Source organism: Neofelis nebulosa, chromosome 8 (genome assembly GCF_028018385.1).
Source record: "Neofelis nebulosa isolate mNeoNeb1 chromosome 8, mNeoNeb1.pri, whole genome shotgun sequence".
Classification (NCBI taxonomy): domain Eukaryota; kingdom Metazoa; phylum Chordata; class Mammalia; order Carnivora; family Felidae; genus Neofelis; species Neofelis nebulosa.
Genome location: NC_080789.1, coordinates 107,111,842 through 107,139,195, shown reverse-complemented (window position 1 = coordinate 107,139,195; position 27,354 = coordinate 107,111,842). Strand labels below are relative to the sequence as shown.

The 27,354-nt window shown below is 36.6% G+C and overlaps 2 protein-coding genes across 36 annotated transcripts in view; one reads left to right on the top strand and one right to left on the bottom strand.

Moving 5' to 3' along the window:
- The window catches only part of CACNA1C (calcium voltage-gated channel subunit alpha1 C), a 752,159-nt gene extending 724,852 nt beyond the window's left edge, over positions 1 to 27,307 (bottom strand). For 13 of the 34 annotated variants that reach the window (XM_058744177.1, XM_058744185.1, XM_058744191.1 and 10 more), the window contains exon 1: positions 26,823 to 27,306. In XM_058744177.1, coding sequence (XP_058600160.1) covers positions 26,823 to 26,961 — 139 coding nt within the window. In that variant the 5' untranslated portion in view covers positions 26,962 to 27,306. Of the gene's footprint in view, positions 1 to 26,822 lie in introns of all 34 variants that reach the window. The other 21 variants (XM_058744197.1, XM_058744198.1, XM_058744200.1 and 18 more) reach the window with 3 other exon arrangements.
- DCP1B (decapping mRNA 1B) overlaps positions 1 to 27,354 on the top strand; it is a 59,007-nt gene that overhangs the window by 10,714 nt on the left and 20,939 nt on the right. For both annotated transcript variants that reach the window (XM_058744230.1, XM_058744229.1), the window contains exon 3: positions 344 to 471. In XM_058744230.1, coding sequence (XP_058600213.1) covers positions 344 to 471 — 128 coding nt within the window. The remainder of the gene's footprint in view (positions 1 to 343; positions 472 to 27,354) is intronic.

The window sequence follows — 27,354 nt, the reverse complement described above, 5'->3', positions numbered from 1 at the left end:
TGAGCATGGAACCTGCTTAGAATTCTCTCTCTCTCTCTCTCTCTCTCTCTCTCTCTCTCTCTCTCTCTCTGCTCCTCTCCCCTGCTAGCTCTCTCTCTCTCTGTCTCTCACTCTGTTTCTCTCACTCTCTCTCCCTCTCAAAATAAATAAATAAACATTAAAAAAAAGAAACCTTAAAAAGAATCATTGCTTTGTATGTGTACAGTCTGCTTGCACAAAGCTGTATATATATATATACATATGCAAAAAGGTTGAGAGAAATTCAAATACTAGTTCTACTAAAAGTGTACTTCTGTTGAATAACTTGTCTTTTGATATCCTCCCCACCCCTTGTGATTTTTAGGTCTGCTTCTCCAAAGCATGGGTTCACCATTATGAATAGGTTGAGCATGGAAAACAGGACAGAACCCATTACTAAAGACCTGGATTTCCAGCTCCAGGACCCTTTCCTTCTCTACAGAAATGCCAGATGTGAGTCTTTCTTAATGCATTTGGTAGTTTTATTTCTGCAGTTTGGCCAAGTGTTTTAAATTGTACAGTGGATGTGTTTGTGTTTGTGTTTAGTATCAGCATCAGTTAGCTTGGGAAATGCATGTCCCGTTGAGAGGGAATATCTTCTTCCTTGAGAAAGTTTAAATGAAAACAATGTGATATGATGATGGAAGTATTTGAACCCTGTCTTTTGCAGCTAGACCACTTTGTAGTAGAACCCACTGGAGATTTTAAGCCTGAGCAGGGCTAGGTGAGGTGAATTCTTGGTCAGGAGACTATAGAGGGACAGGCACATAGGCAGTGTACAGATGCAGAATTAGTGATTCAGCTAGTGGCACTTTTTCCTTATGTATCACTTTTGACTGAACATCCTGACAGGATGTTTGAGGGAGAGGGCCTATATTCTAGAATTGCCATCTTTTGAACATATAGTAAATGAAAAACCAAAGCCAAAAGAGTTTTGCTCATTACGAATTTCATAACACTTTATAATGTTCAACGTTACATAACACTTTGTAGTATTAGATAACTAACTAGGCCTTGTCTGATTTGAAATGAGGTAGCAATGACCTATCCGATATTCTCTCTCCATTTTACTCTTATATCTTATCTGACCATTTGTGTTGAACTATTGGGCAGCCCAGAGAAGAATGATGAAAAGTATATAAACTGCAGGAACATCTCCATACACAGAAAATGAGAGCATCCTTAAATATAAATTGAATGTGCATGCACATGATCTGTGCTTTGCGTAACTTGCAGAAAGACTTTGCAGTTAGGAAATGTTTTCCATATGTTTGCCACCTTGCTTTTGAGGTCAAGGTACAAGAAGTTGCTGACTGTATACTCTTCAGTGTAATTTTAATAATGAATGTAATGCAAATAATATTTAATGTTTTAACTTCAGTGAATTGTTTTGAAATATAGTATTTTAACTTAAATTCACATATAAGTAAGTTGTCATGAAAGGTGGTCATCTATTATTTAGAGAATACAGTTAAATTCTTATGAGAAAAAAAGCCATTAAAACTGTAACATGACTTACCAATGGTAAGTCCTGTGAAGTAAAAAAAATAGTAATATAGGGAAAATTTTGTTCTTTACTCCTATTTCTTTGGTGGGAGTGTAGTTAAGTCCATTGTAGCTTATAGGTATTTGAATTATTTGTATGCTTATAGTTCTGTCAGGTTTTATTTTTTTAGATTATTAGATTCTATGCCAAATTAATATACAATTCAAATCCTAATAAAATAACCACAAAAATAAATATAAATGACTTTAGTGATTTATAATAATCCTTTTTGATTGCTCTTACTTGGGATAAATACTTGGTCTAGTCAGTATAGATGGTATTTTATTTTAAATTCTTATCACAGTATTATGTATTATATATCACATACTATGTCAAAAATATAAAAATACAAATTCTCTTTAATGTGGTTGATTTAAAAAACAGCTTTCCTAAGTCCCACAGGGTTTATCTAACAAGAAATACTGTTCGGATATAATAAACCTATTAAGCTTTGCCGTGGCTTTATAGTAGGGTCGCCCCAAGCTGCCTCTGCTCTCTAGTAGGGTCTCCCCAAGCTGCAAGCAGCCATGGAGCACTGGACATGTGGCCAGTCTGAATTGAGCTGTGCTGTGAGTATAAAATACACACAGATTTGCAAAGACTTACTATCAAAAAAGAATGTAAAAAAAATCTCATTAATAATTTTATATTGATTTACCTTTTGAAATGATAATATTTTGAATTATTGAGTTAAATAAAATATACTATTAAAATTAATTTCACCTGCTTTTAATTTTTTATTTAATATTACATATGTGGCTCACATTTGTGGTTTATCTTATATTTCCATTGAACAGCACTGTTCTAGGCATTTTCATTTATTTTACCATATTTTGTAATCACAATTTTGTAGGGTAGACATTTTCACCAGATGAGAAAAGTGAGGCTCAATGAGATGACAGACCTGACAGAAACCCATAAATTCTGCTTTTGTTTGTTTTTTTTTTTTTTTTTTTTTGCTTTTTCTACATCACCTGTACTGTTCTCTGCACTATTAAACACGAATGCAAATTGAAGGCAGCCTTTGGGATGCATAACAAAATATTTCTAATAAATTTCCATAAGAAAGAAATGAAATCGGTTAAACAACAAAGAATGGTAGGGAATGGATCTGTTTACCTTTCTGGGTTTATTTGCTTTTTATTTTCTCCTTAATATCTGGTACTAATTGCCTTTGCAGCCGTAGTCTTTGGTTTTTGTTCATTTGTAAAAGCCTTTTCAGTCTCTGACATCAAAGGTTCACAGAAGAGTTTACCCCAGGTGCTTTCAGAGTCTCAGATACCTCTCAAATGTTTCTGAATTCAAATACTCTATGTAATGATTGCATATGGTTTACATATTCTCTGCTGTCATATAGATTGTCCTTTGAACAATGAACCCAGCTTCACTCAAGAATGGTTTTTAAGACTCTATATCCCCCAAGACCTGTGTAATCAAGAATCTTCTCTGTATGGTCTTGGCATTTCACTGTGGTCTAGGTGTGTCACAGGCCATGTTTGGACATTTCAGCAGGTAAAGTTGATTTAGGTTTGTGGTGAGTTTTCTCTTGGAGTGTTTTAGATTCATTAAATTAAAAAAAAAAAAAATGGTACATAGGGAGACAATTAACCCTGCCTTGAATTGGATGAATTTAGAAGAGCAAAATGAAGTAAAAATCTTAAAGTTTCTTCAGTTAATAAGAAAAGATGTTTAATAAATAAGCAACTTTGAATTTTGACCAAACACGAAATAATATGGTTTTATTATAGTAAAGGATTTATAGCTTTTAAACTTCGTTATAATAAGGCTTGACCTATATAAGCTTTAAAAGTAAATAAGACAGCTGTTAATTACGGACTGAAATTCATTTCTTCCACAAACATTTACTGAGTATTTGCTGTCTGCCAAGTACCATGTCAAGGCTTTAAATGGGTTATATGACTCTTATGACTTTTTCTTGGAAATTCTTTTATTGTTTAAAATTGAGGAGACTGAGATTCAAGAGATTTAGTAATTTATCAGGATCCATGACAGTTTTGAGATGGAAATAACATTTGAACTGAGAAAGCCTAACTTCAAAAGCCTAGGACCAAGCAGTGAAAGCACTAACATATCAGTGATGCATTTGAGCAAAGCTTACCTTTTAAGAAATACTTAATCTTTTTATTTTATACTTCAAAGTTTAAAAAGCAAGGTTTTTCAAGGCTGGAGGCATCACAATTCCTGACTTCAAGATGTATTACAAAGCTATAATCATCAAGACAGTATAGTACTGGCACAAAAACAGATACATACATCAATGGAACAGAATAGAAAACCCAGAAATGTACCCACAAACATATGGCCAACTAATCTTTGACAAAGCAGGAAAGAATACCCAATGGGAATAAAGACAGTCTCTTCAGCAAATGGGGTTGGGAAAACTGGACAGCATCATGCAGAAGAATGAACCTGGACCATTTTCTTATGCCATACACAAAAATAAACTCAAAATGGATGAAAGATCTAAACGTAAGACAGGGAGCCATCAAAATCTTAGAGGAGAAAGCAGGCAAAACCCTCTTTGATCTTGGCCTCAGCAACTTCTTACTCAACAGATCTCCAGAGGCAAGGGAAACAAAAGCAAAAATGAACTATTAGGACCTCATCAAGACAAATCTTCTTCACAGTGAAGGTAACAATCAGCAAAACTAAAGGCAACCAAGAGAATGGGAGAAGATATTTGCAAACGACATATCAGATAAATGTTAGTATCCAAACTCTATAAAGAACTTCTCAAACACAACACCCAAAAACCAAATAATCCAGTGAAGAAATGGGCAAAAGACATGAATAGACACTTTTCCAAAGAAGACATCCAGATGGCTAACAGATATATGAAAAAGTGCTCAATATCACTCATCATCAGGGAAATACAAATCAAACCCACAATGAGGTACCACCTCACGCTTGTCAGAATGGCTAAAATTAACAACTCAGGCAGCAACAGATGTCGGCAAAGATGCTGAGAAGGAGGAACACTTTTGCATTGCTGGTAGGAATGCTAACTGGTGCAACCACTCTGGAAAACAGTATGGAGGTTCCTCAAAAAATTAAAAATAGAACTACCCTTTGACCCAGCAGTTATCCAGAGGATCTAGGTGTGCTGTTTCAAAGCGGTACATGCACCCCAATGTTTATTTTATAGCATTGATATTGACAATAGCCAAAGTATGGAAAGAACCCAAATGTCCATCAACTGATGAATGGATAAAGAAGATGTGGTGTGTGTGTGTGTGTGTGTGTGTGTGTGTGTGTGTGTGTGTGTGTGTAATGGAATATTACTCAGCAATCAAAAAGAATAAAATCTTGCCATTTGCAACAATGTGGATGAAACTAGAGTGTATTATGCTAAGCGAAATTAGAAAAAGACAAATATCATATGGGGGTGCTTGGGTAGCTCAGTGGGTTAAGCATCTGACTTTAGCTCAGGTCATGATCTCATGGTTTGTGAGTTCTAGCCCCGTGTTGACCTCTGTGTTGACAGCTGGGAGACTAGAGCCTGCTTTGGATTCAGTGTCTCCTTCTCTGTCTGCCCCTCCCCCATTTGTGCTCTCTCTCTCAAAAATAAATAAATGTAAAAAATATATATATCATATGACTTCACTCATATGTGGAATTAAGGTACAAAACAGATGAACATGAGGGAAGAGAAACAAAAGTAATATAAAAACAGGGAGGAGGACAAAACATAAGAGACTTAAATACAAAGAGCAAACTGAAGGCTGCTGGAGGGGTTTTGGGTGAGGGATGGGCTAAATGGGCAAGGGGCATTAAAGAAGACACTTGTTGGGATGAGTACTGGGTGTTATATCTAGAGGATGAATCACTGAGTTCTACTCCTGAAATCATTATTGCACTATATGCTCACTAACTTGGATGTAAATTAAAAAAAAAAAAAAAAAAAAAAAAGCTGACAGAGCAGTGACTGGTAAAATCTAGTCACTGACCTAAAGCCAATACAACAAATCAGGTGACCTTCAATGCCTTTTAATTACCATTTCTGAATAGCTTTCTGTTACTAGAGAAAGAAAGACTTTAGGAAAATAAAACCAGTATTGCTATACAAATATGAAAATATATAAATAAAAGACAAGGTGTTTTTGTTATAGTTTTTTCTATTTTGAGAGTGAGCAAGAGTGAGTGGGGGAGGGGCAGAGAGAGAGGAAGAGAGAATCCCAAACAGGCTCTGCAATGTCAACACAGAGCTGGACATGGGGCTTGATCCCACGAACCATGAGATCAGGGCCTAAGCCAAAACCAAGAGTCTGATGTTTAACTGACTGAGCCACCCAGGCGCCCCCAACATTTTTTTTAAGTTGAGAATCTCTTGTATCTCAGCTATTAGAAAGGAGAAAATCAAATAAAAATAATGTATCAAAAAGCTGAATTTGACCATTTCTTTTATATTATAATCCTTTAGCAACCATTTACTGTGTTTTCCATCGTACACCTAAAAAAGACTGTATTTTCCCAAATATATCGTAATATCTAAGATACATTAGAGACAGCACTGGCAGGTAGATTTCAGAGTTAGACCAACATGTTGAATGTATCATTGTGTGTGGCTACAAGATTAGAACAAGATTCTTTTGAGCTGCTTGATTTCATTGCAGACATAAGCCTGGAGCTTAGAGAAAATGATAAAAGCAAAATCAAGATATTTAAGATCAAAGTTGTTTTAGAACCTCCTCCTCAGTTTTAAGGGAATTTACCATATTGGGTAGTTTTGTATTCAGAAAGAAACACAGTTCAAATCCTTTATTGACATTTGTAGGATCTGATAAAAACTGATATAAATAATGGAAAATGGTACACTAAATGAAAAAGATAATATATGGGCAGTCCTCCTCTTTCAAACATGCCATGTCCTAGCAGTGCCCTTTTAAACTAATTGGTTAGTAGATGACATGGCATGTTGAACACATTCCTATGGTTCTCCTATAACTATTGAAATAACAACAAAGAAATCAAAAAGACATAAATCCACAAGGGCAGGGGATGCATTTCACATAAAAGATGAAATAAACAAGAAAGAGGAAGATATGCTATGATAGCTTTACTATTCACAGTTATTAACTTTGCTTTCCTGCAAAAGTTTATATATCTCTGCTCTGTTGGTGTCAGACTTGACTACATGATTTGGTTCTTACCCCTATGACCCACCATCCTGGAGGATATGTAGTGACCCTGTTGAACTCAAGTATGGCTATATGAATTGCTTTGGCCAGTAAAATGTGGATAGAAGTGGCTTGTGTCACTTCTGAGCAGATACTTTAAGAACAGGTTCATGATTCACCATGTCTCTTTTCCTTCTGATGACCAGCAATGTTCTATGCAGAGGCTGCTCTGTCAGCCTGGATCCTAGAGTGAGGATAAAATGGCACAGAGGTAAAAGTGACCCATGATGGACATGTAATGTGTATATGAAATAAATCTTTATCATTGTAAACCATTGAGATTTGGGGGTCATTTGTTACTGAAGCATAATTTGGCCTGCTGTGACTGATACATAAACCATTCAAGAAAAAGGGAATCCAAACACTGGATGGAGGTAAAGGAATTCTAACAACAGTGGTAAAAAGGAATCCCATAATGAACCCTGTGCAACTAAAGATCAGTCAGTTTAAATTAAAGTATAAGAATAAAGGGCTTCAGGAAGGGTATCCAGGAAAAACTTTACAGCTAATACTTTGAATCTATTGGGACATTTATAGTTTTTTGTTAAGAAAGTTTGGGAGGCTGTAAAAACATTGAAAACTGAGAGAGGGAGGGAAAAGTACAACAAAAGGAGGCAATTCTTAATTCCTGGGAAAACAAAATATTGTAAAAGAAAGGAAATGTAATTACAGTACACTATATGGCTTTGCAAGTTATAATAACTAAATTATAAACAGACTGTAGAATGGTTTTATACTTATTGGAAGGATGGGGGAAAGTGTGTTTATATGTAAGAGTGTGTGTATTATAAGAAAACTAAATCGTCAATGAATTTTTAAAAATCAGGAAGTAGTGTATATACAACATATAGAAAAAGAAGTTTAAATGCCTCAAGAAAAGTTAGATGAGAAATAAATGGAGAGCGGTAATAATTGTCATGTATATAATTAAGGTGGCTTTGGAGGTACAGTAATAAAGAATGTAATGGCTAAAGAAGAGTTCTGCTATTTGTTATTATAAACCTTATAGTATATGACTTTAAATTATGTACATGTATTATTTTGATAATGATTAACATTTTTAAAAAATTGGATATCAGGGGGTGTCTGGGTGGCTCAGTTGGTTAAGTATCCGACTCTTGATTTCATCTCAGGTCATGATCTCACAGTTCATTGGTTTGAGCCCTGCATCGGGCTTCTCACTGACAGCATGGAACATGCCTGGGATTTTCTCTGTCCCTCTCTCTGCTCCTCCCCTGCTCATGCGCATGCTCTCTCTCTCCAAATAAAAAAATTAAAACTTTAAAAAACTGGATATCAGGATGCATTCATAAAAATAATATTTTAGTTGGTTAGATTTCTGAGTCAACTCACAAGAGTCTTTTTAGCCCAGTGTACACATACTGAAGAATAGCACACTAACATTATAATGATGCACATATGAAAATATAGCACTAGCATGTATAGCATTATTTGTATAGGAAAATTTACTCAAGAATAAAACTTATGTATATCCCCAAATGTATAACTTCCTTAGCTACAGGTCAGAGGACTTCTAGTGCTCATTTGTATTAATAGATTATTTGTAAGGCTAAAATATTCATATGAATTGTATTGTAGCATGTTTGGTAATAGTAAAGTAAACTGAAGCTTTCTCAGACAGTTGCTAAGCCCTAGTTCAGTAGTGGTTCTCCTGTTTTCTCTTCCCTTCCCTTCCCACATCCATTCTGGTTCAGGCATTATCTGTTACTTGGGGGTATGTCATAACTCCTTATGACCAAAGCTTCCAGCAGCAGCCAAAATGTAAGTTCACTATGAGACATCTCTCTCACATCTAAACAGAACTAAAAGTCCTAAATACAAAAAGCAACTAAGTGAAGATTCTGCAAGTAAACAACAGACATATTGGGGAGGGAAATCAAAGCTTAAAGAACAACCAGTATGGTGGTGAATTTCTGGATTTTATTCATTCTTTATCTCCTGATGGTGACTCAAGAGTGGGCCAAGTTGCAGAACTATGGACAAGAACAACAAAAACTAGGAGAAACTCCTTTTTTAGTTTCAGAACTGGAGAAGTGGACTCCTGTAAGCTACAAAGCATGAAAAGAATCTCCCTCAGTCCCCCTTTTTTTCCTCTCCTAGCCCTACCCTGAAGCCAATTGCAGCGCAAAGCTGAACTGCCACTGTGGCAGTGATGGTGGTGGCACAGTCACCTAAAGATTCCAAAAAACAGCCTGTCTCTGCCACGGGAACTGGAAACCAGGACCCCTGTGGTCTAAAGATGGGGGAGAATTCCCACTATATATTTTTATCTTTCTTTTGCTTTACCTGTGAACATCCCAACCTATATAGACTAGCTGACTGTGATAAGCTAAAACTTTGACAGATATCCTGACTTTATAGCCAGAGGACTGGGGGAAAGGGTCCCTGAGAGCTCAAAAGTTGGGGAGACTGTAGAGGAGAAAGCTGAATAAGAAAATCTCCTAATTCTGATTATAAATGGACACATGTCCTGGTCTCACCTCTGAGGTTCACATACATGTAACAAAGAGAAAGAAACAGCAAAGGCTTTGAGAACTCACTTACAATATAAATCACCATCCAAGTTTTAGACTAACACCTGAGTAGTACACAGCTTTGAAATGGAACGGACATAAGAACCATGGCCCACAAAAGGCAAGACAGAACTTCCTATCTAACCCTAAAAGAGTTGATCACCTTCTCAAACAAAATAAACATTCTCTGGGGATTTTTAAGAGTTTTTAGAGTCTCACAATGTAACCAAAATGTTGGACATTTGGTACAATCCAAAATTGCTAATCATGCAAAAGAAACAGGAAAATCTGATCAATTCTCAAGGGAAAAGCCAATCTACAGATGCCTACCCTGAGATGATATAGATGTTGGAATTATAAGACAGTGGCTTTAAGATAGTTATTATTGCTATGATCCATGAGGTAAAACTGATTTTTTAATGTTTATTTATTTATCTATTTTGAGAGAGCAAGAGCATGGGGATGAGGGGGAGAGAGATAATAGAGAAAATCCCAACCACGTTTCACACTGACAGCACAGAGCCTGAGGCCAGGCTTGATCCTGTGAACTGTGAAATCATGACCTGAGCCAAAATCAAGAGTTGGACGCTTAACCCACTGAGCCACCCAGGTGCCCCCAAACTAAATACTCTTAAAAAGAATGTAAAGAGAAATTCTCAGCAGAGAAATAGATATAAAAACAAACCAGATGGAAAATTTGGAACTGAATAATACAGTATTCACTGGATGGTCTTAATAGCAGAATAGAGATATAGCAGAATAGGAATGAAGAGTCAGCAGCTTCAAAGATAGATCAGTAGAAATCACCAACCTGAAGATATAGAGGAAACAGATGAAAACAAAACAGGGCCTCAGAAACCTATAGGACAATATTAAAGGGTCTGAACTTGTGTCACTGGAGTACCATGAAAGGAGAAAAAGACTGCTGTGGAAAAGTTTTTGAAGAAATAATGACTGAAAACTTTCCAAACTTGGTGAGACACAAATATATGGAGTCAAGAAACTCACTGAACCCCAAACAGGATAAGCCCAAAGGAAATTGTGCCTCTTAATCATAACCAAACTGCTGAAAAGCAGATTTTAAAAAATCATGAAAGCAACCAGAGGAAAATGGTACATATGGAGGAATAATGTTTTGAATGACTATAGATTTCTCTTAAGAAACCACAGAGCCTGGAAGACAGTGGGGCAACATTTCAAAGTGCTGAAATGAAAGAAATGTCAACTTCGAATTCTCTCCCCAGTGAAAATGTCCCCCAAGAATTAAGGTGAAATTAAAGACATCAGATAAAGAAAAATTAAAAGAATTTTTTTGTCAGCTAACCTGTTCTAAAATAAATGCTAAAAGAAATTCTTCAGACTGAAGGGAAATGATACCACAGGGAAAGTTGGAACTGTAATGTGCCTTAGGAAGAGCAATATATGTAGTAAATATATGGGTAAATAAAAAGTACTTTTCCTTCTCTCTAGATCTTTAAAATGTGCAGGATTATTAAAAGCAAAAGTTATAATGTCGGGGGGGGGGTTAATGTATGTAGATGTGATATGTGTGACAACTATAATATAAAGGGCGAGGGCAAGGGGACCTATATAGTTGCAAAGCCTTTCTGTTTACTTGAAAGCGTAAAATGAAAAATGTAGTAGACTGTGAAAAGTTAAGTGTGTGTATTGTGATCCCTAGAGCAACCACTAAAAAAATACAAACAGATATAGATGCCAATAGGTAAATTAAAATAGAATACTAAAAACATTTCAAGTAATACAAAAGTAGGCAAGAATGGAAGTAACATCAGAACCAAACAGGAAGGATAAACATGAAACAAAACAGTAGATCTAAATCTAACTATATTAAGCATACTAAATATAAATGATTTAAACATACTAATTAAAAGAGATTGTCCAATTGGGTAAAAAATCATGACCCAACACTATGCTGCTTATTAAAAAACCCTTTTTAAATGTAATGATGTAGATAAACTAAAGGTAAAAGAATAGAGAAAGATATACCAGGCAAATACTAATTAAAAGAAAGCTAGAGTGACTATTTTAATATCAGACAAAGTAAACATCAGAACAAAGAAAATTACCAGGGATAAAGATGGACATGATATAATGATAAAAAGGTCAGTTTATCCAAAACACATGACAATCATTAACATACACCTAATAACAGAACTTCCAAATATGTGAAGCAAAAGTAATAGAAATAAAAGGAGAAATAAAACCTTGCAAATATACTTGGAAGACTTCAGTACTCCACTTTCTATAATTGATAGAACAAATGGACAGAAAACAGCAAGGATATAGAAACCTGGGCAACACTATCAGTTACTTGATAGAAAAAGAGAGCGTGAGCAGAGGAGGGGCAGAGAGAGGAGACACAGAATCTGAAACAGACTCTAGGCTCTGAGCTGTCAGCACAGAAGCTGAAGCGGGGCTCGAACTCACAAATAGTGAGATCATGACCTAAGCCGAAGTTGGACGCTTAACCCACTGAGCCACCCAGGTGGCTCTGAAATTATTCTTTTTTTTTTAATGTAAGTTGCAGAATTTTAATTTAAAAAAAAAAGTTTTTTAATGTTTATATATTTCTGAGAGACAGAGTCAGAGCATGAGCAGAGAGGGGCAGAGAGAGAGGGAGACACAGAATCCGAAGCAGGCTCTAGGCTCTGAGCTATCAGCACAGAGCCTGATGCGGGGCTCGAACCCATGAACCATGAGATCATGACCTGAGCTGAAATAGGACGCTTAACTGACTGAGTACCCAGGTTCCCCAAAAGGAATGAAATTCTGATATGTGCTACAACATGGTTGAACCTTTAAGACTTTATTCTAAGTGAAATAAGCCATCCACAAAAGGACAAATACTGTATGATTCCACTTGTATGAAGTACCTAGTAGAGTTAAATTCATAGTGACAGAAAGCAGAATAGTGGTTACCAGGGGGCTGGAGAGGAGGGAATGGAGAGTTAGTGTTTAACAGGTACAGGGTTTTGGTTTGGGATGATGAAAAAGTTCTGGAGGTGGATAGTGCTGATGGTTGCACAATATCATGAATGTACATAATGCACTGAACTATGTAATTAAATATGGTTAAAATGGTAGGCTTAATGTTATTTATGTTTTACCATAGTAAAAAGAAATACTAGCAAATTGGGCCCAGGAACATATAAAAAGGATGATATAACATTAGCCTTATAATTTGCAGCTGGCTTATTATCCCCTCCATGCAAAACCACTGTTAGATTTATCTTCCTAAAGCATAAGTCTGATCAAGTCATTTTCCTGCTCAAAATCTTTTTTTTTTTTTTTTTTTTTTTAATTTTTTTTTTTTTCAACATTTTTAATTTATTTTGGGACAGAGAGAGACAGAGCATGAATGGGGGAGGGGCAGAGAGAGAGGGAGACACAGAATCGGAAACAGGCTCCAGGCTCCGAGCCATCAGCCCAGAGCCTGACGCGGGGCTCGAACTCACGGACCATGAGATCGTGACCTGGCTGAAGTCGGACGCTTAACCGACTGCGCCACCCAGGCGCCCCTCCTGCTCAAAATCTTAAATGCCTACCAAGAAAACATTTTCACAAGGTGTTTAAGCCTTACTATAGTCAGGTCCCGGTTTACCTGTCTGGCCAAGTCTACCATTATTCTTCTACACTTGTTTTCTGTTGTAACCAAACACAACATATGTTTTTCCCAGAATATTCTTTAATTTCTTATCTCCATGTTTTTAAACATGTTTCTTATTTTTTCTCCTTGAATTCTCTCCCTCACCCTGACCAATCTCTACCATATAAATTCTACTCATATTTCAAAACCCAAGTGAAACTTGACCTCTCCCTACTGTTTTTATAATTCCTGTGTCTAGCTGTGATTTCTTGCTGCAACATATACTTTGATTTGTTTAGGTGCTTATTGAGCACTTGTCTGTTGATAGTGATGGATCAATGCTGGATTTCAAGAGTTCATTAATGAATAAGGCACATCCCTTCCCTCTTATAGTTTACTATCCTAGCACACAAGACGGACATATAAATATAAGTGTTCAAAATAATATGCTAAATGCTGAGCTGGAAATATGGAGCAGGCACTTACTAGTACTTATATTTTACCTTATAGATATTGGTCTTAGTTTCTCCATTAGCAAGCTCCTACGTGACAAGATATCCTTCCACTCTCCTTAATTCCTGGCATTAAGTGTGCACAGTTAAATATTTGCAATGAGTTTTTATTAGATTTCTTTATTCAAGGCAACCAATAAAGCTTAACCAACAATTTCACAACTATTTCTTCAATCTTTTTTCTTTTGGGGCATTATCCAACAGCCAATAAACATAACTTAAAGCTCTGTGTGGTTCCTGGATAGAAACTCAAAATACTAAATAATTTCAGCAGCTTACATAGGAATTCCTCTGCTCCTCAAGGTTGATTTTATATAGATAGTAGTAACATTTACCTAAAAGTTTCTAGAAATTATTGCAAGTTGTGAAAATTCATGCATTCTCATCTTGAGAAATTTAACAGTTCTAGGAAGAGATATATAATGTGGGAAAATGTTAATTTAATCTTATGTGAATGTTCTTTATGAAACTTTAAGTTTTAAAAAACATTTTACAGAATGTTTCCTTCAGGGGCGCCTGAGTGGCCCATTCGGTTGAATGTTCAACTTCAGCTCAGGTCATGATCTCACGGTTTGTGAGTTTGAGCCCCGTACTGGGCTCTGTGCTGATAGCTAAGAGCCTGGAGCCTACTTCTGATTCAGTTTTTCCTTCTCTCTCTGCCCCTCTCCTGCTCCTACTCTGTCTCTCTCTTTCTCTTAAAAATAAATAAACATTTAAAGAAAAAGAATGTTTCCTTCAAATTTGTTTTATTGAGGCATTCTGATTTGATATTTAAGAAGTTTATTCACGGTAGCTCTTTCTGTCCACAGGTCCTATCCCTGTGCTTTAATAAAATCACCTTTTTAAAATGCACCCCCCTCCCCAAAAAAATAAGTTTATTCATTACACCAAAGTTAGGATATATGAAAATAGGTCATGTTGCTATTTTCCAGTGGCCCTGTTAAATCACAATCACATGGCTTAAACAGTAATGCTTATGCTATAGACACTTTATCTGAGAATTAAATAAGAAATCCTTTTTTCCATGTTTGTGTAAGCAACCAAATCTGTAAGACTTTATCAACAACAGTTAAAAACAGGTAGTATTACCAAACACTAGATTTAAATTAAATCTTGTAAGCATTTACCATAAAAGAAAAAAAATGATAAGTTGTTCCCCATCAAAAGGAAAAATTTTATCAAATCAAAAACTTCAGGGTTTTTTGTTTGTTTTTTAGAGAGAGCTTGTGCATGCAAGCAAGCAGGCAAGGGGACATTGGGTGCAGAGTGGGGAGCAAGGGAGGAGAGAGGGAATCCTAAACAGTCTCACCACTGTGAGATCATGACCTGAGCTGAAATCAAGAGTCAAATGCTTAACTGACTGAGCCACCTATCTGCCTTCCCCTTTAAAAAAAAAAAAAAAAAAAAAAAAACTGTAACAACAAAAACAAAAACAAACAAAAAAACCTTCTGCTCTTCTAAAGATACCTTTAAAAATTTTTTTCTTTATTTATTTTGAGAGAGAGAGAGAAAGAGAATGGGGGAGGGGCAGAGAGAGGGAGAGAGAATCCCAAGCAGAGGCTAACAGTGTAGAGTCCGATGTGAGGTTCAGTCCCACAAACCATGAGATCATGACCTGAGCCGAAAGAGTCAGACACTCAACCAACTGAGCCACCTAGGTGCCCCCTAAAGATACCTTTCAGAGAATGAAAAGGCAAGCCACAGACAGGGAAAAAATATTCTCACTTCATATATCTGACATAATATTTATATCCAGAATATGTAAATAATTCTAAGAACTCAGTAATAGGAAGAAAAGAACCCAATTTAAAAATTGGCAATATTTTTAACAGACATTTTACAAAAGAAGATCTATAAGTAGCCAATAAAGAGATGCTCAACAATAATTACCAGAAACTTCTAAGTAACTATGTTGTAGCAATAGCTTATTGCTTTTTATTGCTATATAGTATTCTATAGCATCAGAATATTGCAATCTGTTAATTTATTCTCCTGTTGGTGGGTTATCTGAATTATTTCTAGTTTTAAACTATTGTGAATAAAGTTGCCATGAACATTCTGGACCATGGTTTTCAAGTAGGTATATGCACTTAATTGTTTTGCGTTTTTAGCAACCACTTATATGTAGTACAGAGGTTTGTTAGTTTTAATAGATAATGCTGAACAGTTTTCTAAAGTTGCACGCCTGTTTATTCTCTTTCCAGTAATGTATAAGAGTTCTAATTGCTTCATATCGTTGTCAACACTTGATATTGTTCCTTTTAACTTGAGCTATTCTGGGAGTTCTGAAGTGATATCTCATTGTGGTTTTAATCTGCATTTTGCCGTAATTAATTGTGTTGAGCACTTTTTCATATGTTTATCGCACATTGGATGGATATGCAAATGAAAACTAGCATGAAAATACCACATAACTTAGTAGAATGGCCAAAATTTAATAACTGACATTACCTAAGTGTTAATAAGAATGTGGAACAGTCAGGGGGCCTGGGTGGCTCAGTCGATTAAGCGTCCGACTTGGCTCAGGTCATGATCTCACAGTTTGTGAGTTCAAGCCCAGGGGACAGGCTCTGACAGCTCAGAGCCTGGAGCCTGCTTCAGATTCTGTGTCTCCCTCTCTCTCTCTCTGCCCCTCCCCCTTCCTGTGCTCTATCTCTCAAAAATAAACATTAAAAAAATTTTTTTAAAAAAGAATGTGGGAACATCTGAAGCTGTCATACATTGCTGGTGGGAGGGTAATATGGTCAACCACTGTGGAAAATGGTTTAGCAATTTCTTATAGACCTATAAACATAATTATCATGATCCAACAATTTCCATTCTTTAGTATTTACTTAAAAGAAATGAAAAAATATTGTCCATACAAAGACTTTTATCCAAATGTTCATAGCAATTTTATTTATAATAGCCAGAAAAATCTAGAAATAACCCAAATGTCCATTCATCAGTAAGTAAGTGGACAAGCAAATCTGGTATATCCATATAAGGGAGTACTACTTAGCAATAAAAAGGAATGAATTACCGATTGGTTCAATAACATGGATGAATTTCAAAAGCATCCTGAGGAAAAGAAGCCATCTACAAAAGAGTACATGTTGTATGATCCCATTCATATGAAGTCTAAGAACAGGCAAAATTAATCTATTGTGATAGAAGTGAGAAAATGATTTTATCTGCTGGGGTTGGTGGTGGAAATGCTATAGTTTTTGACTGAAAAAGTGATCACAATGTTTTATATCTTGTTTTGGGTGGCTGCTTACCTGAGAGTGTATTATTGCCAAAACTCATCAAACAAAACACTTTGAGTTCTGTCCCTTTTGTCATACATAACGTAGAGGCACCTGGGTGGCTTAGTCGGTTAAGTGTCCAACTTTGGCTCAAGTCGTGATCTCACAGTTCATGGGTTCAAGCCCCCCCCCCCCCCTCATTGAGCTCTGTGCTGACAGCTTGGAGCCTGGAGCCTGCTTCGGATTCTATGTCTCTCTCTCTCTGTGTCTCTCTCTCTGCCCCTTCCCCTCTTGCTCTCTCTCTCTCAAAAATAAATAAACATTGAAAAAAAAGTGGAAACAATTGAATTTTATAAAAGAAGACTCTTTACATAAATGAATACTTAAATATAATTGGTTACCTTTCTTTTTTATCCTGGCATGATTAACCACCATTTCTTCTAATCTTGATCTCTTCTTCTAAATTGATGAGAGTACTAAACTAACACTTCTCCAATTTCTATCTTGGCTTCCTCAACCTGGTATAACTCACTATCTTTATTCTAAAACACATATTCAGGATTTTAAAACAAATGACACCAAAGCCTTCATGTAATTTGACCTCAACTGAAAGTTTTAAGTAATTTGAGGTAATGGAAATAGTTTAATTTGCGTTTGTAGTGTCTAGATTGTTAGGAAGGCTATGCCCCCTTTCCTCTGGCTTGGGCCATCTACTTCCTCCACAGGGCCAAAGAAGAAATGTTTCTTTTTGCTGAATATATGAAAACCTGTACAACTTGATCTTTTTTCCTGAGTGGAAGCAATTAGCTTTCCATTCCCCTTTTCAGTGTTGTTTTTTAAGTCAGTTTTCTGGCCTCTGCAATCAGACAACACAAAGAAATAAAAGGCATTCAGATCGGCCAGGAGGAGGTCAGCCTTTCACTCTTCGCAGATGACATGATACTCTATATGGAAAGCCCAAAAGATTCCACAAAAAAACTGCTAGAACTGATTTATGAATTCAGCAAAGTTGCAGGATATAAAATCAATGCACAGAAATCGGTTGCATTCCTATTCACCAACAATGAAGCAACAGAAAGAGAAATCCAGGAATCGATCCCATTTACAATTGCACCAAAAACCATAAGATACCTAGGAATAAATCTAACCAAAGAGGTGAAAAATCTATACACTGAAAACTATAGAAAGAAATTGAAGAAGACACAAAAAAATGGAAAAAGATTCCATGTTCCTGGACAGGAAGACAAATATTGTTAAAATGTCGGTACTACCCAAAGCAATCTACATATTCAATGCAATCCCTAGCAAAATAACAGCAGCATTCTTCACAGAGCTAGAATGAATAATCCTAAAATTTCTAAGGAACCAGAAAAGACCCCAAATAGCCAAAGCAATCTTGAAAAAGAAACCCAAAGCAGGAGGCATCACAATCCCGGACTTCAAGCTATACTACAAAGCTGTAATCATCAAGACAGTATGGTACTGGCACAAGAGCAGACACTCAGATCAATGGAACAGAATAGAGAACCCAGAAATGGACCCACAAACGTATGGCCAACTAATCTTTGACAAAGTAGGAAAGAATATCCAATGGAATAAAGACAGTCTCTTCAGCAAATGGTGCTGGAAAAATTGGACAGTGACATGCAGAAGAATGGACCTGGACCACTTTCTTACACTATACACAAAAATAAATTCAAAATGGATGAAAGACCTAAGTGTAAGACAGGAAGCCATCAAAATCGTCGAGGAGAAAGTAGGCAAAAACCTCTTTGATCTTGGCCGCAGCAACTTCTTACTCAACACATCTCTGGAGGCAAGGGAAACAAAAGCAAAAATGAACTACTGGGACCTCATCAAAATAAAAAGCACAGCGAAGGAAACAATCAGCAAAACTAAAAGGCAACTGATGGAATGGGAGAAGATACTTGCAAGCAACATATCAGATAAAGGGTTAGTATCCAAAATCTATAAAGAACTTATCAAACTCAACACCCCAAAAACAAATAATCCAGTGAAGAAATGGGCAAAACACATGAATAGACACTTTTCCAAAGAAGACATCCAGATGGCCAACCGACACATGAAAAAATGCTCAACATCACTCGTCAGGGAAATAGAAATTAAAACCACAATGAGATACCACCTTACACCTGTCAGAATGGCTAATATTAACAAGTCAGGCAACAACAGATGTTGGGGAGGATGCAGAGAAAGAAGATCTATTTTGCATTGTTGGTGGGAATGCAAGCTGGTGCAGCCACTCTGGAAAACAGTATGGAGGTTCCTCAAAAAATTAAAAATAGAACTACCCTGTGACCCAGCAATTGCACTACTAGGTATTTATCCAAGGGATACAGGTGTGCTGTTTCGAAGAGACCTATGCACCCCAATGTTTATAGCAGCACTATCAACAATAGCCAAAGTATGGAAAGAGCCTAAATGTCCATTGATGGATAAATGGATAAAGAAGATGTGGTGTATATATATATATATATATATATATATATATATACACACATACAATGGAGTATTACTCAGCAATCAAATGAAATTTGATCAAATTTGATGAAATTTCATGAAAAAGAATGAAATCTTGCCATTTGCAACTACGTGGATGGAACTGGAGGGTATTATGCTAAGTGAAATTAGTGAGTCAAAGACAAATATCATATGACTTCACTCATGTGAGGACTTTAAGAGACAAAACAGATGAACATAAGGGAAGGGAAACAAAAATAATATAAAAACAGGGAGGGAGACAAAAACATAAGAGGCTCTTAAATATGGAGAACAAACAGAGGGTTCCTGGAGGGGTTGTGGGAGGGGGGATGGGCTAAATGGGCAAGGGGCATTAAGGAATCTACTCCTGAAATCATTGTTGCACTATATGCTAACTAATTTGGCTGTAAATTTAAAAACAATAAAATGAAAAGAATAATAAAGTCAGTTTTCTGGCAGAGAGAAGCCGTAGCATCTATTTTGCAGTCCTTTTTCTAGAACAAAATATATAGTAAACAATTCATATATAGTAAGCAATTAATACAATTTTTCTTGATGGCTATTAGAAAACATATTATGAAATATAAGCTTCAATTTTTTTCCAAAGCTCCAGTTGAAATATACCTGGGCATAGTCATAATAAGTAATAGCAGTAAGAAAGCCAAATTTTCAAACAAAGATAGGTCAAATGCATTTTGTGAAATGTTTTCTCTTCCACTATTCTGTCATTAATTGGTTGATTATTGATTCTCTAGGCTATTGAGAAAGCAGTGACCTGAGTAATAGATTACCAAGGGCAGAGTCTACATCTTAATATTTTGTGTTCTGTGGTACCAAATAAGCACAGAAAATGAACAGATCTAGATAAGAAATAGACACAATGTACTTAATGTAATTCCCAAATCATTTATATGAATTCTAGATTTGTTATTAGGGATATATGTCTGATGTTTTTGTCCAGCTTTGAAGATACTCTGCTTGGGGTGATTGAGAAAGGGCCACAATGTTGCCCAACTTTACTGAATTCCTCACTGTTGGCCATTTCATGGTAAAGATTGAAAATCCTACCTCTCAAGCTAATGTAGAGCAGTAACAGAAGCTGAACTGTGTGGTTCACCCTTGCTGTGGCCAAGGATGCAAAGTCTGGTTTTTGAAGCTCTCTCCTAGACTTCAGGCCACGTGGAGGAGGAAAAGGTCTTACATCTTAACAAATTTGAAGACCTCAAGACTTTATCAACTGTTTTTTTAACCTTGGAATCAGTTCAGGCAATTATTACAAAACCAATTTGAAAGGTTAAAAGTGAACTCTGTGTAAATTTATTACGAAGAAAATGAAAGTCACATTATCTGCCCACAGATAACTGAGAGTTATTTTTCCATTCTAAGGTATTTACTGGTGTATTGATCCTCAAATAGTAGTTCTTAACCTTCTTTGAGTCACAAATTCCTTTGAGGATCTGATGATCCTCCCTGCCCTCGCAACATTTTTCTTCCTCCCTGCCCTCGCAACATTTTTTAATTGCCTGCCATGTGCCAGGCATTGTTGGGGGGGGGGGGCAGTTATGCTTTGTACTTCTTACCTTCAAAAATGTCTTCTTTGCATATAGACACATCATTTTGCATACAACTTCAGGGATTTTATTGAACCCCTAAAGCCCTCTAGAGTCAAGAAAGATCTTTAAAGTAATTATATGGCTAAAAATACTTGACATTCTACCAGAATCTTAGTATTTGCAGGAATAAGAAGAGAATGTTCTATTAAGGATCTGTCCAGTGATACAAGATCCTTAAAGTAAACTCATTCAAATCATATGCAGTATGGAATGGGAGACAAGGAATTTAACATTTCATATGCAATTAGACTAGGTAACTGATATAGTCTTGCTCTTTTACTGTACATGAGAGGAGTGGTTGGTTGCACTAGGTAACCAAGAATTCTTTCTACCAGCTCGAAGTCTGGGCTTCTTAGTGAGAAAGAAAGAAAGCCACCAAAATTTAAACCTTACAGTGTGGTCGCTGAATCTTACTCTGTGTCTGTCAGCCTCCTTTACCATTCTAACTGAAAAATTGACCTATTTATTATGCACCATTGCTCAGAAAGCTAGTGTGTTTTAATATATGGTTAAGGGTTGTACATCTGCTGTGACTTGAGTGATGAAACCTGTCACTCTGACCTTAACCCAGAATCACTCTTTTCTTCTGTCAATGCTCAGTCCGTGGTGAAAGGAAAAGATCTAAACTCTAGAGGAGACTATTAATCTAAAGAATTCACATCCTATCAGTTAAAGGAGGATCTGAAAAGCCTCACATAAAGCAAAATTTCACCTTTGAGCCATGTAGTATGTCTAGGTTTCATGGGGTTTTTTTGGTTTTTTTTGGTTTTTTACTGTGTTGAGTTGTGATACTTGCTAGCTCCTTGAAACACACACACAAGGTGGGGAAACAATACTTCTCTTCACCCTGACCACCCAGTTTATGCAGCCTCCAGATTTCCATTATTACCAGAGGACTCAGTGGATATAGGACAGTCACATGAATTTAATGGGGACCTGTGTATATGCATCTCTAAACTTATTTGACTTAACAATCTGGCACAGTTAGATAAAGAACCCATGTAGCAAAGCTGATACACAGATACTATGTGAGTGAAATTAAAGTGAAGTCACTTTTATTTTGTCCTGAACCAAAAAACACTTTTAGGATTCTCAACTTTACCAAAGAAACATCTGCATAGTGATGCTATTTGGATTCATACACTACACTTGTGGCTTGGAGACAGACTGTATTTTATATTTTGTTTTTCAGAGCCCAGTTTGGCACGAGAGAAGTCTAAATCTTGGCAGAAAAAAACTGGATTCCAAAACACTTTCGGAAATGCTTAATGTGTGAACCATCTTTTAGTTTCCCTACCCTAACACAGTGCTTTGCACATAGTCAGTGCTCATTATGGCTGCACTGAGTGCTCATATCTGTTCTTCTTTAGAGTCTTTCTTTTCTATTATTGACTTTTGTCCAAAAACCACTTAGAAAATAGTTTCAAATAATCAATTTGAAAGTATTGGATTAATATACTTCTTAACCCACAGAAGGAAAAGTTAGAATTTTTCATGTTCTTAGGGGTTTTGGAGAAATAAAATGATTTTAGCCAAGAATTTGTGTTAAAATTATCCTGTATACAGCCTTAGAGATCTAATTTAATTTAAGTAGGACCAAAACATGATTCAATGTTTATAACATAAAGGGCTTTGGGAAAAGTGGTATCTCCTATATCCATAATTATAGATTGAGGTCAAATTGGAAAAAGTACAGAAACTCTGGCTTATTTTTCTTCAATCAAGAAGTAGCATTTGGGGGCGCCTGGGTGGCACAGTCGGTTAAGCGGCCAACTTCAGCTCAGGTCCTGATCTCACTGTTTGTGGGTTCAAGCTGTCTGTATTGACAGCTCAGAGCCTGGAGCCTGCTTCACATTCTGTGTCTCCCTCTCTCTCTGCCCTTCCCCTGCTCATGCGCTCTCTCTCTCGCGCACGCGCGCTCTCTCTCTCTCTCTCTCTCTCTCTCTCAAAAATAAACATTAAAAATTTAAAAAAAATTTTTAAAGAAGTAGCATTTGGCTCCTTTCTAGGCCACTGCTATATGGAATCTTAGAAGTTTTTCATTGATCATATATTTAATAGTTAGGATATTTTCAGCAAAACTATTCCTGTAATTATCAAACACTTGGTTAAATAATCTGAGTCAAATATGACGAAGTCTGCTTTTCATTGGAACAAGCTTTGACATGTAGAAACACTCTTTTATGTTTAGGTTAAACATATTTTTCATAAACTATAATTGTATGTGATAAGACTTATTTTGCTACGTTGAGATTCAAGATAAATGCATGTGATTTTGCAGATTAATTGCATTCTTTGAGCTCTTAGTTGCCAGGGCCTGACAGGTATTCAGTCAGGAAGACTGGCATATGGTAGAATTGTCATAATAATAAATACACATGAAATGAGTACATTAGTGCCTACAAAGTGCTGGGGCAATAGAAATATACAATCTGAGGGAGCTCAACCCCAGTGACAAAATCCCATCAAGATGGCTAATGCTGAAGGTTACCAAATGTGTGAAACTAAATTCCGGTTAGAAGGAGAAATGTTAAGCAATGTTAGCAGAATTCCCATGCTATGTAATCCCTGGTAGAAGTTGTTATCATTGAATACAGAGGATCTAGCACATCTAATCTGTGATGTGTAATTAGCCCAGAATAGTGATAACTATTAATATTAGCAATACAAGGAATATTGATAGTATAAGACCTTGTAGTCTGATTTCAGTTCAACTCAGCAAATATTTATTGACTGTCTACCCCATGCTAGTCTTATGCTGGGTGTATTAACAATGTCCTACCTTCCAGGAATTCATAGTCTAGTGGAGCAAACAGTTGTGTAAATACTTAATTATGACATGTGCTCTTTTTTTTCTTTTTTTGGTTCAAGGGTGTACAAAAAACTATGGGAGCAACAAAGAAGTTGAGATTATTTATCCCTAAAGGAATGAGAAAAACTCATAGTTCTGAAGACAACTATTAGCTCAGAGAGGGGGAAAGACACTTTAGGGAACCCATGTTTGTTATTTGTGGTCTAGGAGATTTTGAAATTAATCCACAGGATTATGAACAAAAAGAAGATGTAGGGGCACCTAGGTGGCTCAGTTGGTTAAGTGTCCAAGTCTTGATTTCAGCTCAGTTCATGATCTTGCAGTTGGTGAAATCGAGTGCCACATCGGGCTCTGTGGCTGTCCGTGTGGAGCCTGCTTAGGGTATTCTCTCCCTCTCTGTCCCTTCCCTGCTCATACATGCACACATGAGTTCTCTCTCTCTCTCTCTTGGCCAAAAAGCAGAATAAGTAATTCCTATTTATTATTACCGATAACTTTTCCTGCTTCCTAATTTTTTTAATGTTTATTTACTTTGTTAAATCTCAGATTAAAGGAACTTTCCCCTGAAATAAATAAAATTAGGAAATTAGTATGTCATGAAAAAGATTCCATCTGGCCTTTCATGAACTTGAGGCTAGTAGCAGACCTAAAGTTTCTCATTTGGATAACGACCTCTGTGGAGATTAGGGAGGCCTAATGACATAACATGCATTTGTTTTAAATAAAAACTTTTTAAAAGATAAATCCATCCTTTTCTTTTGAAGTAATAAATGCTAGTGTATGGTTGGAGATACATATTAACTTAATCCAAATTACTATAATGCTTTAGTTGAGAGATTGTTTTTGTGGTTGTTGTTTCTGACATTAACTTTACAATGAAATAATTTATTTAGAAAAAAGAATTGTTTTTACTTCACAATATTTATTTAGGTTTTCTACTGTTTCTCACAAAATGTTCATGAGTATTAGTCACCCATAAAATAGAAACTGCTTCTCATCTACTGTGAACCTTCCAGTATTTTGAGATCATGGGATCACTGATTTGTGAGGTGCAGTAAAGCTATGTCATATGAAAAGAACCAGACCGGGGGGCCAAAGATAACACCGCTATGTAGACTCTCCGTGGCCAGTGAAGATTTTGTTTTACAAGATTGTGTCCGTGTTTGGTCAGTAGAGCTAAGGCAGAAGGTGAATGAAAGAACACTGCTTTAAAGGCATTAAAGAACATTATGAAGGAAAACATTTTTAGTGCAAAGCCTTCCAAATGGGGTAGAGGTACAGAGTCAGCGTAGAGCAGCCAAACAGAGCTTGCGTTTCCCATATGTGGCTGCCAGAACATGGGCAGTATGATTGCTGTCCTAGCATTCACTGCCATAAAAATACTGCCAATACTAGAAATCTCAGATTCCTCTTTGTTTCCTCCCTCTCCCTTCCTTCCTTCTACCCTCATTTCTCCCTCCCTCCCATCTTTCCTTTTTTCCTTTTTGAGAGTCCATATCAAACTTGTTTTTAAAAAAGGCTAATTCCCATCTCTTAAAACCAAGCCTGCACCTCAAACATAAAAATTGTTTCAATCTTTATTTACTTCATTTGTAAGGTGGGGGGAGGAGCATATTTTAGAGAAAACAGATTGAACCAGTAAAAATGACATTGACTAAGTCATTTTGCCTTGTTAGGCCACACATTCCTCATTAGTGAAATAGGTTGTTGAACTGCACACTTCTTAGCTGCCTTCCAGCTCTAAAACTTCATGATTCTAACTTCTGATTTTTTAACTACCTGGTGATCTTTCAAGGGGTAGGAGCTGGGTATGCAGACTTACCACCAAATACCAGTGACAAGTCATCGTCAACGTGGCCAATCTTACAGAAAGATTCAAGAAACATGATATTTGAGCAAAGTCTCAAAAACAAGTGTTTACATCAATTAGATGTTGGTCCTTACATTGGGGTTATTATTCCACTCATTTGGAAAAGACTTGGTGAAAGGAATGGGGTTTGAAGGAATTTTAAATTTTGGTTTATCCTTAACTGCGCAGAAGATATTTATGTAATTTACACTGCCACATTTCCATAGCTTTCCTAGTTAAAAAAGAGAATTTAAATGCCTTCTTTGCTGCATTCTAAGAAGCATATATCCTTTTGCTTTTGAATGAAATTATTAAAGAGGGAGAGAGAATGGGGCGCTTCGTGGCTCAATTGGTTAAGTGTCCAACTTCAGCTTAAGTCATGATTTCACGACTTGCGGGTTCCAGCCCTGCATTGGGCTCTGTGCTGACAGCTCGGAGCCTGGAGACTGCTTCAGTTTTTGCATCTCCCTCTCTCTCTCTGCCCCTCCCCTGCTCGCGTGCTCTCTCTCTCTCTCTCTCTCTCTCTCTCTCTCTCAAAAATTAACATTAAAAAAAAATTAAGGAGAGAAAGAGAAGAGAGCACTACCAAATCAGATATCCTTCTCATGCCTATTTAAACTTTACCTATGTAATTATGAATTATCTACTTCCTAACTATATGGAAATATGCCTTATATTTTGAAGTTGCACAAATATTAGCATGAATCCTTATTAGACGACTGCACACTACCATTCATGATTTGGAGTTGAAAGATATTTAGGGTAAAACATGGGGCAAATGATATATGGCTTAAAAGAACATCCTATATAGAAATACTTGTTAGGAACATAAGCCAGATGAGGTAAATCCCCAAAGAACATCCAGAATGAACTAATGCTCCAGGCTAATACGAATCCAAGAGTGCATTTAAGGACCTTTGATACTGCCTCTAATGACCTCTTAACTACCCTCTTAAATTTTTATCAGCTTTCAATTTTTCTGCTGAAGAAATTTAAAAGGAAGAAAATACCATTATCAGATATAATCAGCTTGCTCTCTTTGTCATCTGTGTGTACCTACATATTCAGACATGAAATCTAATGGGGGAATTTTTACTTTCCTTAATCTTGCATGCAGAATTAAAAAGAAAGTGGAAGATTGTTGCTTAAATAGATAAGTGAAGGCAATATTACATTGCCTGTTGCTTCAAACACTGTTTTTTTTTCAATTGAAATTTTCCAAAGCATGAGATAGACCAGGACAGTACAGTTTTCAGCAAAATTTCACAACTGTGCTATTGAAAGTCCTGCATTAAATACGAAGAGGATTGCCAAAAAGATGAGTTGTTACATCACACATTCTAGATGTCATTAGAATATTTTAGAGTAAACTTCTAGCCTTTACTCCACTTTTGGGTTACTTACCTCCAGGAGGGATGTAGAAACAGTTGAGTTGAGCTTCATGCACCAAAGTGCCCTTAAACTTCACCTCTGACTCGGCAGAAGGGTGCCTGGGAAGCGGCTGGTATGCAGGCGCAGCAGGCTGAACAAAGGCTCGAAGCATGGTGGATGTCCAGATGTGGACTAATAGGTCAGTTTTTTAAAACAAATCTCCTCATGAGCTTTTCTCCTTGTAATTTCTTAAAGCCCAGAAGTCATTCCCATTTCATTGTTCTACAAGTTTACACCGCTGTATCACCTCGCAAATTTAGGTCCCGGTGATTCCTTTTTAAGTGTTAGAATTCGAGAAACCACACCTTCTTTTTTGGTTCTTTTCAACCTATTTTTTTCTGTCTTGCCTGCTGTACTCACTGCCTACATATGGATGGGCCTCTCCCCCAGTGGCTGTACAAGAAAACTGGGATTGAAATGTGAAGTTAATGGTTTCTGTCAGCCTGTCAGCTCATCACCTCCCTGAGGCATGTTGATCTCTGGTTTTTATATATCAGCACGAGCT